Source organism: Monodon monoceros, unplaced genomic scaffold (assembly GCF_005190385.1).
Source record: "Monodon monoceros isolate NGI ecotype Baffin Bay Population unplaced genomic scaffold, NGI_Narwhal_1 Super_Scaffold_6, whole genome shotgun sequence".
NCBI classification, from domain to species: domain Eukaryota; kingdom Metazoa; phylum Chordata; class Mammalia; order Artiodactyla; family Monodontidae; genus Monodon; species Monodon monoceros.
This window is the reverse complement of record NW_021703783.1, coordinates 67,429,968-67,444,161: the sequence shown is the minus strand read 5'-3', so window position 1 is coordinate 67,444,161 and position 14,194 is coordinate 67,429,968. Positions and strand designations below refer to the sequence as shown.

Genomic DNA, 14,194 nt, shown 5'->3' with positions numbered 1-14,194 from the left:
AACTCTTTGAGTAGACTGGAATGCATAAAAAGTTAGCGATTTAGAAAGAAAACCTGTCGTTTATCATATCTACATAGCATAATTGCTCGATACTCTACCTGGACACATCACTTAATCTATTTAATCTTCAGTTCCCTTATTTGTAATGTGAGAATAATCATAAATACATTCTTATCTACCTCATGAGTTTTGTGGAAGATTAAATAAATTATATTTCACAGCCCTCTGAATGAGTTAGTTATCACCATCATTATCATTATTCCTTTCTTCCTCACTGCAACTTAAAACAGCTTTCAAGGGCTCCCCTGGTGGCATAGTGGTTGAGAGTCCGCCTGCCGATGCAGGGGACGCGGGTTCGTGCCCCGGTCTGGGAAGATCCCACATGCCACGGAGCGGCTGGCCCCGTGAGCCATGGCCGCTGAGCCTGCGCGTCCGGAGCCTGTGCTCCGCAACGGGAGGGGCCGCAACAGTGTGAGGCCCGCATACCACACACACACAAAAAAAACAGCTTTCATGACTATACCTTTCCTTAGCACTAACTCCTGCATTCTCTCTGAAGTAGTTAGTTCAATGTTTGCTTTTATTGGTTCTGCTCTAGCCAGGTCTTTTTCAGCTCATTGGAAAGAAATTAGAAATCTGTAAGAGAATGATATTCTAAAACAGAAGTTGGTAAATAAAGTACATGTCTTGTCTTAGCTTCAGTGTTGAAAAAGGCTACTTTCTTCCCAATCCTCATCTCAAGTTTTCCTATTTTTATAGTCAGTGGCAGAAAACCTTCAGCCTATCAATGCTACACATTTTCTATCTGAACTGAAGCTCAAAGGCACCAGAAAATAAATCTCACTCATCATCATTGTGAACCCTATGGAATAGTCTAGCCTCTATAATTTTCCACTTTGCTACCACCTATAGCTACAAATGGACAGTACAACTTGGGACTGTTAAAAAAAAATCTTAAATGGGAAAAGCAATTACATTTGTTCCCATCAATATGTGAATATCTGAGCCTTTTGTACAAAACGTAATGATAATCATGTTTTACAAGACACTTCATTTTCGTGGCATCCTGAAGCTTTTGCTATGTCAGCAACATTCTTTCTGTTCATTGGAGAGTATTGAATACTGCCCCCGAGGGCATGTGCAGCCTTCCACAAAGCAATGTAAAAGAACATATTGGGCACACATTAAAAAAGGCAAGCCAAGCAAGTCAGATGCACATAGTGGCACGTGGCAGACAGATGAACGGTTGACTGCAAGACTCCTTTCATGTTTTCCCTGATGCGAGGTTAAGTATTGGATACCAGCCCATGTGATGTGGAGAATGTAATTTACTTTTGCATTCTGACTGTTGATTTAAAAATAGACTATTAAATATAAGTTGCAGCTTAGAGCCTTGGGGGAGATTACCGTAGCCACATTCATTCAGGTAGGTAGGAATATGGTTTTCCTTTCTTCCATCCTCTCATATGGGGCATGGAATAGTTTGCATTGGGAAGTGCAAGTGATTTTACCCTAAAGAGCTGGAGGGAGAGAACTGAGCTCATTAACATTTGGTGGTTTGTCGCATATAATCCAAGTAACATTCCAGAAACATGATAACGTGCACAAGCATGCACCCTAAGCAAGTGCTTCTACTGTGTAATAATCCACTTGTCACTTTATATCAGCATCAATCCTTTAATAAATGAGCATGTTTCTTGAGTTGATGGAAACTAGCATACAGATTTCCCCATAGTATCTTCCCAAGAAGAAATGTAAAGAAGTTTGTACAACCAACACTTTATCTGCCTCCGTGAGCAATGATTTGAGGTCAATAATAGATATTCATAGTGTTACAAAGACAGAGTCTTTATTCCTATACATATATATGCAGATATATGAGGTAGTAAAGATAAGTAAATAGTTCCATAGGTCCAAAGAATATGTCTCCAAATTGCATGGCTTGTAAAACTTTGTACCATATCTGAATTCTGATATTAAATAGATCATATTACAGCTGTTGGAGGCTCCCCAGCACAAACCAGTAATTTTGCTACTGGTCTTCTAAGTGTTTACAGTGTCAACATTAATTTTTTCTGCTACATTCCTTAAAAATCCCCAAAGACTTTGATTTATCTTGGGTATAAAATATTTCAATCCATTAAATAATTAGCAAGTGACATTATCCTCACTTCTCCCTTAAATAAATTGTAAGACAAATAAACATAGAAGAGTCTATGGTGCCTTGATAATGTACAAAGTCAAGTTTGATATGCTCAGTTGCATTTTTGCAACCAAAGAGCCCAGAGATTACACTGTAGGTCTGTGTCATGGCAGGGAAGCTCTTAGGCAAGCTTTTACGAGTGCTGCACTGTGGAAAAGAGATGCAAATATTCACAGTTGGTAGTTTTTTGGGGCTTTTGGTGATTGACAGGGCCCCAGAATACACAGCTTGTAGGGAGGCAGCAAAGGGAGAGAGTGCCTGAAGCACTGGGGCTCCTACCACAGTGGACCCCAGTTCTTTTATTATTTCCTGTAGGAAAAGAATTGTTTTCAATTTCATATAAAATTACTCTTGTTACAAAACAGAACAAGCTTTGGTTATTTTACCTCAGGAGTGGGAAGTAGAAGTCAGACAGGATGGATGTTGAAATTGGAGTTTTGACTCAAAAGAACTGTCCAGGTCCTGTGCCTTCTCTACTTGTCCAAGTGCTCCGTGGCTCTCTTCCTCGTGTCACTTTCTCATGAAAGGCAGAGTAAAAATTAAAGTGCATCTAATTAGGAACTTGAAAAATAAATACATAAAATAGTTTTGAAGAGGCATTAGGTTCCTCTTCCCTCATTTTCCCAAAGAACATTACTGAAAAGGATCAAGTGAATTTGTGTTCTGTAGAGTTGTCCCTGCATAAACCTTGGCGTTCAAGTAGTAGGGGAAACCGGGGTCTGAATGCACAGGCTGGTTGAGCTCTGGGCAGGGCTGCCTGTGCCTCTTTACTAACGCGAGGTTTACCATGGGGCCTTGTTTTATCATTGTGATGACTGAGGTGATTTGCAGGCAGCTCTCTTGATTTCTGCCCGGGAGCACAGCAGGACCCTGCTGTTACGTTTTCTCTACTATCCTAACCAAGCAGGCATCTTCTGAGCGACCCTGGGCTGGAAACGCATCCTGACATCTCCTCTAGGGCGGATCTTCCCACTTCCGGTTTAGGAGTCGAAACTTCGAAACCCGCTTCCAGTTTAGGTTCTGATAACTTTAGAAACATGATAAACAGCGGACAGGTAGGAAAAGCCGTCAGGAATCTATTGCTGTTGCCAAAGTTAAAGGAAGTATTAACCTGAGCTCCGATAATGACAGTACGAACTGGATGGGAGAAATTGTGGCAGGTGAGAGAGAAATTGAGGACCCAAGACAAGGCTCTATGACTGTGGGACAGCAAGAGGCTTTTTTTTTTTTCCAGATGATTTGACTAGGAGATTAGAAAGCTAGGTCTACCAAAAATGAGACTCTGAAAGGAGGAGCAGAATGGAAGGGAAAACTCAGCCTGTAGTTTTAGATTCCTTGTGTTTGAGTAGCCAGAGGGAAATCTACATAGAGAGAACAGTAATTATTCAAAAATTGGAAGTAGGCTCAGGAAGAAGTCCTAGCAGAATATCTAAATTTTGAATTTTGCTCAAAAAGTGTTTGTAGGAGAGATCATGTAATGCCAAAAGGTTGCAAAGAGAAAAGAAGAGAAGGTTGGATGGAGTAGTGGAAAAGAACAATATTACAGAAGGGAAAGATTACTAAGAGGGTCTTGTATCCCCTTGGTGATGGTTTGTAAATTGAGAAGACAAAATTCAGGTAACATCAGTATTAAATAGTGAGAAAGAATAGTACCGTCTCAGTGATTTACCTGTTTCCTTGTCAGTGAATACAGCTTTATTTATATGTGTATAATTATGTGTATATAAATGTATAGGAATATATGGTACACTACCTATAATTTCAAAATTGTATGTGGGATAGATGAACATATAATATACATTTTATATGTGAGTATATTTATCCATTTATTCATATATAATAATTTTTATAATGGGAATTATAGAGTGAAAATGATTGCTTTCCATTTAAAAAATGAGTTATTTGATATGGTATCACATCAAAATGATTTTATATAGTTGTGTATTTGAAGTTTGGTTATAGTAGTTTAATATATATGGACATTTAGCCCTTGGGTCTTCCAAAGAGAATGTGATTCTTCCATAAACAAAAACTGATGAAGTCTTATTGAACTAGATGTGCCAACTTTGCATACATTTGGAGTGGAGGGTAGGGTTACTATATATTCTTATTTCCATAACTGTATTCAAAATCAAGTGTTGTATTATAAACTTGTGACAAAGAAACTGTTTTTGAAAACACTTTCAGTAAAACTGCTGAACAAAACATGTTCAGTGCTTCTCATCGTGCGTGCAAGAGATAAAGCGTACTGTAGCATATGTTGTTAGATGAATCTCTGGTGACATTTAGGGTATATAAAGATGATGTATCAACTTGAGAAAATAATTTACTCAAACCACGATAATAAAAGTTATCATTTTTATAAATAAAACTAATCTGTAATTATCAACCTATTACCTTTGAATAACACTTTTATCCATTTCTGAATTTTTTTTTTTTTTTTTTTTTGCCGTATACGGGCCTCTCACTGTTGTGGCCTCTCCCGTTGTGGAGCATAGGCTCCAGATGCGCAGGCTCAGCGGCCATGGCTCACAGGCCCAGCCACTCCGCAGCATGTGGGATCTTCCCAGACCAGGGCACGAACCGTGTCCCCTGCCTCGGCAGGCGGACTCTCAACCACTGCACCACCAGGGAAGCCCCATTTCTGAAATTTTTTAAGACTAAGTAGAAAATTTCTAACAAATAAGACACTGTCTGAACATGGAACTAAATACTGTTCAAGTAACTTGTCCTCATTTGTGAGACTAATATTTTCAAGTAGGAACATTCTATGTGAAATTTCTATTATCAGGATATGCTCACCTGTTTAAAAATTTGAAACCAAATTTTTACTTTCTTTTAATAATTGTAGTTTAAAGGATGGTGAGCTTGTTTATGCCTTGTTTGACTTAGTGGTTTTCTATAGATAATCAGTATTATTAGTAGCTTTTTTCAACATGCTCTCTTTTTACACTGGGACCTGAGAAACTAATGTTTTACCAATGTCTGTGGATTAAAATCTGAGTTTAGATGGCTACCCAGTAACTCTGTCTTGCTAACTGGGTGTTATCTTCTAGGCCACCGTATCTCTTTCAAGGAATATGTCTCTATCCTCCTTTGTTGGATTATTTTGAATTATATTGGCTTATGATTAGGCACAAAACATTCTTTAAAATCCTACGTATCATACATACTTTGTTGACCAAAACACACCAAAGTTTTTTTAATATTAAGAGAGAACTTTGGATTACTCAGATTCTCTTTCCTTGCTAATATTTTGACTATTTAAACTGTCAGAGTCTCAGAGAAGAATATTAATATTCCACACTGTGTTTGCAGATCCATAAACGTGTGCTTATACTTCTAAGAGTTCTTGATTTATGCATTTTTCTGCTGTGATATTAGACAAATTTTGGCCTCTTGATCTAGGACTGTGTTAAGGCTCCTAGCATTAGGAGTTTTGACTTAAATCTTCTATTGTTTCAGATTTAGGAAGTTGCTCATTGTGTTATTTGGTCATATTTTGTTGAGAATTGTGGCATTTAGCATTATAAAGTAACCTTAATTATGTAATTTTATGCTTTTATGGCCTGTATTCACCCACATTTTATATCAGGATTGCAAACCATGGTATCTCATTGCATTTGCTAAAAATGCTTTGCTCATTCCTTTATCATTAGCCTTTATGAATTACTTTGTTTTATGTATGTTTCTTTTACAAATACCACTTGATCATGGTATATGATCCTTCTAATGTGTTGTTGGATTCTGTTTGCTAGTATTTTTTGAGGATTTTTGCATCTATATTCATCAGTGATATTGGTCTGTAATTTTCTTTTTTTGTAGTATCTTTGTCTGGTTTTGGTATCAGGGTGATGGTAGCCTCATAGAATGAGTTTGGGAGTGTTCCTCCCTCTGCTGTACTTTGGAAGAGTTTGAGAAGGATAGGTGTTAGCTCTTCTCTAAATGTTTCATGAAATTCACCTGTGAAGCCATCTGGTCCTGGGCTTCTGTTTGTTGGAAGATTTTTAATCACAGTTTCAATTTCATTACTTGAGATTGGTCTGTTCATATTTTCTATTTCTTCCTGGTTCCGTCTTGGAAGGTTATACCTTTATAAGAATTTGTCCATTTCTTCCAGGTTGTCCATTTTATTGGCGTAGAGTTGCTTGTAGTAGTCTCTTAGGATGCTTTGTATTTCTGCAGTGTCAGTTGTAACTTCTCCTTTTTCATTTCCAATTTTATTGATTTGAGTCCTCTCCCTCTTTTTCTTGATGAGTCTGGCTAATGGTTTATAAATTCTATTTATCTTCTCAAAGAACCAGCTTTTAGTTTTATTGATCTTTGCTATTGTTTTCTTTGTTTCCATTTCAGTTATTTCTGCTCTGATCTTTATGATTTCTTTCCTTCTGCTAACTTTGGGTTTTGTTTGTTCTTCTTTCTCTAGTTCCTTTAGGTGTAAGGTTAGATTATTTATTTGAGATTTTTCTTGTTTCTTGAGGTACGCTTGTATAGCCATAAACTTCCCTCTTAGAACTGCTTTTGCTGCATCCCATAGGTTTTGGATCGTCATGTTTTCACTGTCATTTGTCTCAAGGTATTCTTTGATTTCCTCTTTTATTTCTTCAGTGATCTCTTGGTTATTTAGTCACATAGTGTTTAGCCTCCATGTGTTTGTGTTATTTATGTTTTTTTCCATGTAATTCATTTCTAATCTCATAGCATTGTTGCCAGAAAAGGTGCTTGATATGATTTCAATTTTCTTAAATTTACGGAGTCTTGATTTGTGACCCAAGATGTGATCTATCCTGGAAAATGTTCTGTGCGCACTTGAGAAGAAAGTGTAATCTGCTGTTTTTGGATGGAATGTCCTACAAATATAATTAAATCTATCTGGTCTGTTGTGTCATTTAAAGCTTCTGTTTCATATTTATTTTCATTTTGGATGATCTGTCCATTGGTGTAAGTGAGGTGTTAAAGTCCCCCACTATTATTGTGTTACTGTCGAGTTCCTCTTTTAGAGCTGTTAGCAGTTGCCTTATGTATTGAGGTGTTCCTATGTTGGGTGCATATATATTTATAATTGTTATATCTTCTTCTTGGATTGTTCCCTTGATCATTATGTAGTGTCCTTCTTTGTCTCTTGTAACATTCTTTATTTTTAAGTCTATTTTATCTGATATGAGTATTGCTACTCCAGCTTTCTTTTGATTTCCATTTGCATGGAATATCTTTTTCCATCCCCTCACTTTCAGTCTGTATGTGTCCCTAGGTCTGGAGTGTGTCTCTTGTAGACAGCATATATATGGGTCTTGTTTTTGTATCCATTCAGCAAGCCTGTGTCTTTTGGTTGGAGCATTTAATCCATTCACGTTTAAGGTGATTATTGATATGTATGTTCCTATGACCATTTTCTTAATTTTTTCGGGTTTTTTTTTTTTTTTTTGCGGTATGTGGGCTTCTCACTGTTGTGGCCTCTCCCGAGCGGCATGTGGGATCCTCCCAGACCGGGGCACGAACCTAAGTCCCCTGCATTGGCAGATGGACTCCCAACCACTGCGCCACCAGGGAAGCCCCCGGGTTTGTTTTTGTAGATCCTTTTCTTCTCTTGTGTTTCCCACTTAGAGAAGTTCCTTTAGCATGTGTTGTAGAGCTGGTTTGATGGTGCTGAATTCTCTTAGCTTTTGCTTGTCTGTAAAGCTTTTGATTTCTCCATCGAATCTGAATGAGATCCATGCTGGGTAGAGTAATCTTGGTTGTAGGTTCTTCCCTTTCATCACTTTTAAGTATATCACGCCACCCCCTTCTGGCTTGTAGAGTTTCTGCTGAGAAATCAGCTGTTAACCTTATGGGAGTTCCCTTGTATGTTATTTTTCATTTTTCCTTTGCTGCTTTCAATAATTTTTCTTTGTCTTTAATTTTTGCCAGTTTGATTACTATGTGTCTCGGCGTGTTTCTCCTTGGGTTTCTTCCTGTATGGGACTCACTGTGCTTCCTGGACTTGGGTGACTATTTCCTTTCCCATGTTAGGGAAGTTTTCGACTATAATCTCTTCAAATATTTTCTCAGGTCCTTTCTCTCTCTCTTCTCCTTCTGTGACCCCTATAATGCGAATGTTGTTGCATTTAATGTTGTCCCAGAGGTCTCTTAAGCTGTCTTCATTTCTTTTCATTCTTTTTTTATTCTGTTCTGCAGCAGTGAATTCCACCATTCTGTCTTCCAGGTCACTTATCCGTTCTTCTGCCTCAGTTATTCTGCTATTGATTATTTCTAGTGTAGTTTTCATTTCAGTTATTGTATTGTGCATCTCTGTTTGTTTGTTCTTCAATTCTTCTAGGTCTTTGTTAAACTTTCTTGCATCATCTCGATCTTTGCCTGAATTGTTTTTCTGAGGTCATGGATCATCTTCACTATCATTATTCTGAATTCTTTTTCTGGAAGGTTGCCTATCTCCACTTCATTTAGTTGTTTTTTCTGGGGTTTTATCTTGTTCCTTCATCTGGTACATAGCCCTCTGCCTTTTCATCTTGTCTATATTTCTGTGAATGTGGTTTTTGTTCCACAGGCTGCAGGACTGTAGTTCTTCTTGCTTCTGCTGTCTGCCCTTGGACTTTTCATTGTGGTGGCTTCTCCTGTTGCGGAGCACAGGCTCTAGGCACACAGGCTTCAGTAGTTGTGGCATGCGGGCTCAGTAGTTGTGGCTCATGGGCTCTAGAGCACAGGCTCAGTAGTTGTGGCACACGGGTTTAGTTGCTCCGTGGCATGTGGGATCTTCCCAGACCAGAGCTTGAAACCATGTCCCCTGCCTTGGCAGGTGGATTCTTAACCACTGCGCCACCAGGAGAGCCCCTGCTTTGCCTTTTAAAAACTGTCTCTTGGCAGCAAACTGGAGAAATTATGGGGCTTACTTTTTTGTTTCCTTTTTCTCAAGGATAATTGCCCTATGCTGCCAGTTGTTCATTGTCTGAAAATAACCATCATCAACTGTGGATGAAATACAGTTCCTCCTGGAAATGCAGAGGGAGAACTTTAATACTTTTGTTTCAATTACTGATTTTGCAATCAGAAGATGATGCAATGATCACCTCCAATTGTGGCAGTTGGGTTTCTTACTTTTTCTTTCTCTCCTTTTCATTATCACAATATAATCATGAATTTATATTAATTCAGTATTTTACTATCAATCATAGTCAATTTTTGATCATTGTTTTTTTTCCCAAATTTTCTCAATATAAACCTCCTCAAGTTGTTTTCTGTGTTCTTTAGATGTGACCCCACTAACCTCTGAGAGCTTCCTTGCTTCATGGCATAACAAAAAGCCTAATATCAGAGTTCTCAGCTATTTCAGTTTTCTTCTCAATAAATTTGTTTGACTTTGGTCTGGGTTTTTGTTTGTTTGTTTTCTTTTTTTGTGAATATTCATTTGTTTTGTTTTTTCCTGGATCCGTGTAATTGTATGTTTGAGATGAGAGAGGAGTTTGGATAGATTATTAGCTTTCTTAATTTTTCTTTTACTGTGGTGTAGTCTGGTGTAGTTTGTTTAATAAATGACACATATTTTGGTCTAACTTTTGACATCTGATTTAGGCTCCTTAGCCAATTCTTCTTGTCCTGGCTGTTACTATTTTTGCTTATATGTAAATTGAACTTTGTGCTATTATATTTCTCCTGGTTATTCTGAGGGTATATACTATGGAAGGTTTATTTATGCTCTGAATGTTTTGAATGAATTTTGGAGGATTATAAGTTGGAAGATTGGATGTTAGAACTTAGGTGACTACCACTATTCTCTAAGGACTGAATTTCTGTTTTTGTCAACTCTTTGGAATTATATTCCAGGATTTTGTTGCTGTTGTTGTTACTGTTTAATTTTCTTCTATTTTGCATTAATGCAAAATGCACAGCAGTTTGTCTTCAAAGCATTTTTTTTACCACTTCTTATGCTAGTTGAAATATCATATATCACCCACCTCCTAATGTTATATATTTATATGTGTTTTAGGTTAAATATATTTAATCAAAATTTTGCTTTCTGCCAAGAAATTTTAATTTATTTTTATTACATTGTTTTTATTTTATTCAACAGACCAATGTCACATATTATTATCACATATGTTAATAGTCTGTTGACAACCATATATTTAAAATATATGAAACCTAATTAATAAACTGTATACCAATAGTGGTTAATAGAGCAGACTCTGTAATAATTCTAAGATTTAGAAGCTGGAATCATCCCTTATGAAGATGAGAAAGCCTTGTTTTCCTTAAGTTTTAAAATTGGTCTAATAGTAGTATTAATGTGTTAGCATTGGTATGAAGGTTCAATGAGCTATCCATGCAAAATGTATTGCCCAGCACTATCTCTATACATAATTATGTACATTTGAACTTTGCAAATTCAGTTTGCATCTCATAATTTACATTTTCTTTTTGTCTCAAAAAAATAGAATTAGGATGGAATTCTTCTTGACTTAGCATTTATATTGAACTCAAAACATTCAACTTTCCAAGCATCCAGAGGCATAACCATAAACTGTTACATATTTGTTAAATCTTATTTTCTTGAAAAAAATTTGCTGTTTATGCTTTTGTGTCCAGGAAATAAAATGTGTTTTATTTTCCAACAGACAATAAAGAATTTTGAAAATTAAAAGTAACTTTAAAAAATATAACTAAATATATGTGCTTTTAAAAATATGGAAAGTTTAGAAAAGTAAAACAAGATTGAAAATTCCTGATTGTTCTGCTACATTGAGATAATGACTATTAACAGCTTATAGATTGTTTCCAATTTGTTTTACAAACATCACTGCTTTGCAATACCATAGCTAAACTTTTGCTCACAAATACATTTTTTTTGGTCTTTGAACAGATTTTTAGAAATATAATTGCTGAGTTAAAGGGAATAAATGTATTTCATACTATTGCCAAGTCTTCCCAAATTGACATTTAGAAATATTGTGTCACTTGTATATGATTAGATTCTAATCCTTTGTCATTTCAAAATTCAGATAAAAATCTTTTTTGTTGTTATACCCATTTTATTACTTAACCTGTCTCATAAACTCCTTTGTATATCATCAAATATGCATTTAGGGCAACATTGTCAATGGCTTCAGTCTAATAACACTACAAATTATTCAAACATCTTCTACTGTTGTCAATTTAAAATATTTTCACTTGTTGGTTTTCAAACAAATTTGTGATGAAAACACCTTCATGCGTATGCTGAAATAACTTCTGATGACAATCGTGAGAAAAATCTGTGGGAAATGTGGAGTCGTGGTTCTAAGAGCTAAGTGCCTGGGACATTCTCTCCTGGACCTGAATCCAGCACCTCCCAAAATATAGAGGGCAGCACCAGGGTTCTGGGACCAGCCACTGAATATAAACAGATAGGCCCCTCACCAGACCCTACTCCAAAATGGTCCCTCTCAGATGACCCTGAGACTTCTGCCTTAAGCATCTAGACTCACAAGCATTTGTTCTAACAGATCTCAGCTGCATCCAGAATCTGCGCCCAGTAGGTATCCCCTCCAGCTCCTTGGGGTCTGGAGGCCCTACCAGAACATCATTCTCTTGAAATTAGCCACCCAGATGGAGAGTCCATAGCTTTAATCCTGCTTCTTATCCTTCCTAAGCATCCTTAGATTACAACTTCAGTGAACGTGAAGGGTCACCTTATCCTGCACCCAAATCCAGATAAAAAATCTTTTACAAACAGAATATTTTATCTGTAGAATCAGGACCAGGTTACAGTATGGTACAGAATATAGAACCAGACAACAGAATTTCACTTATAATATTTTGGTTCAAAAGTGCTATGTATGTATTTTCTTATTGAAAAAGGTTATAAATGATGACTCTACAAATACATTTTTGACCCATAAATGCAAATTAGAAAGTGACCCTATTCTAGAATTGGCATCACGAACCAAAAGAAGAGATGATTCAATGTATGGTCTGGTATACAGTATTAATGTTTACCATTACCCAGTTCTCCTATATTTCTGTGTACATAGGAGAGTATGCTTGCCCACACCCTTGAAATTAGGAGTGGTAGTATGAATAGTAGTTATGCCAATGCACTGTGAGCAGATCATCAGTTCTCCGTATAGAAAAGATAAAATAAATTATTCCACTATATCATAAAAGACACAAAGATAAATTACAGGTATACTAAAAAAAAAATCTATCTATGCAAAACAAAAAAATCCCAGAAGAAAATAAATGAGACTGCCCATATGACATCAAGATAGGGAAGGATTTTTTTTAAGCATTATACAAAAAAAGTCCACATCCATGAAATAAATTTGACATAAAAACCACTACACTGCAAACATCATACCAAAAAGGAGAAAATACAAAAAGTGCTTGGGAAAGATATTTAGATATTTTCAACGTGAGCAAAGATTAGTATATATATATGTGTATCCCTACACATATATTTAAAACTCCTAAAAATTAACAAGAAAAAATAACCCTAGAGAAAAATATGGCCAAAGGAAATGGGCATTAATTCTTATAACATTCCTTTCTCCCAATTCCTAATATTCTTTCCTATAATTTACAAGGATTCATAAATGCTTTCTTGCATTAACTCGTTGAAGAGCCATCATTAGCTGGCTATTTCTTAGACATTGTTGTAAGGGTTTGGGGTGCAGGCCTTTTCACCTCCTGAAGTTCTTTAGGCCCATAAATACTTCATCCTAAAGCTGAGCCCAGGGAGACTTAGTACATAACGAGGCACAATTTCCATATTATAGTTGATTTTTGACAAAATATGATTCCACTGGTCTTTTGATCATCCCAGATATTTATACTTTTAAAAAAATGGTAATCTAGATGAATTTGTAATTCATTTACAAATCACAAAATGATGGAGCAGATCACAAAATGTAGAAGAGTGAAATGGAAAATCATTAGGCCTCCACTAATCTTGCTGACTCCAATTTTGCCTTTTTGTAGTCCATAAATCATTATAAACTGCCAGACTTCTAGGTAGTAGATCAAGCAAGGCAATGTCGATATGCCACTCCGGGATTTACTCTGATTTAGCAAGAATTACTGGAAAAATAAACAAAGCAATTATAACTCAAATATATGTGTGGACTCACCCCCAAAACTTTCGCTTCCTTTGTCACTTTTGTTTCTTTCACCCAGATTTTCTCCCCATCACTCTTTTCAGTGCACCTACTCTGAGATCAGTATTAGGCCCATACTTCTAGTTTCTTTCATTTTCATTACATTATAATATGAGGAGGTAGATGTTACCTTAATGTTTGCTTTTCTCTTTAATTTTTATTCTTTCTCATCAAAGAAGTATTATTTTCTTACATTATTGTTACCAATGTTTATTTGTTCAGAAATAACTGTGCTTTTCATTTTTACTTACTCTACATCAATATAAACCACTGCATTATCCTTCTGTTAATGTATTAATAGCCGGTGCCAAATTTATTGTGAAATTGGAAACAATTTTGGTTCCAAGATTTGAATAGTGAGATTTTATAAAGGCCTGGATTTGACTGATACGATGAAGAAATATTTGCATACAAAATTAATTGTTAATAATTTTGTGCCTCTTTTCTACAGGAGAGAATGTTTAAATTTCACCAAGTGAAACATATTTTTGATACACTAGATAAAATGCGATGCCTGCGAAAACGTTCTACGGTCTCATTCTTGGGAGTTCTTGTCATTTTCCTTCTGTTTATGAACTTGTACATTGAAGATAGCTATGTTATGGTAAGTCTTGGAGGTTGATTATTTTTTGTTCAGAATAAAGCCTAAGTTGAAGCAGACAGTCCACTTGTAACCTAACTTCAGTCCCAGGCTATTGAAATAGCCTTAGTTTAAGCAAAATTATAACATGCATATTTCCTATCTAGCTACTTTTTATATTAATTATATATTACCAACATTACAATTGTTTTGGTTTATGTTGCATTGTTTTCTTTAATGCCATATATATATATATATATATATATATATATATATATATATATA

At 36.0% G+C, this 14,194-nt stretch overlaps 1 protein-coding gene across 2 annotated transcripts in view; it reads left to right on the top strand.

Annotated features, from left to right (window-relative positions):
- The window catches only part of MGAT4C (MGAT4 family member C), a 611,075-nt gene that overhangs the window by 586,284 nt on the left and 10,597 nt on the right, over positions 1-14,194 (top strand). The window contains exon 5 of one of the 2 annotated variants that reach the window (XM_029205850.1): positions 13,781-13,933. In XM_029205850.1, coding sequence (XP_029061683.1) covers positions 13,787-13,933 — 147 coding nt within the window. In that variant the 5' untranslated portion in view covers positions 13,781-13,786. Of the gene's footprint in view, positions 1-13,767; positions 13,934-14,194 lie in introns of those variants that run through there. The other variant, XM_029205851.1, reaches the window with a different exon arrangement.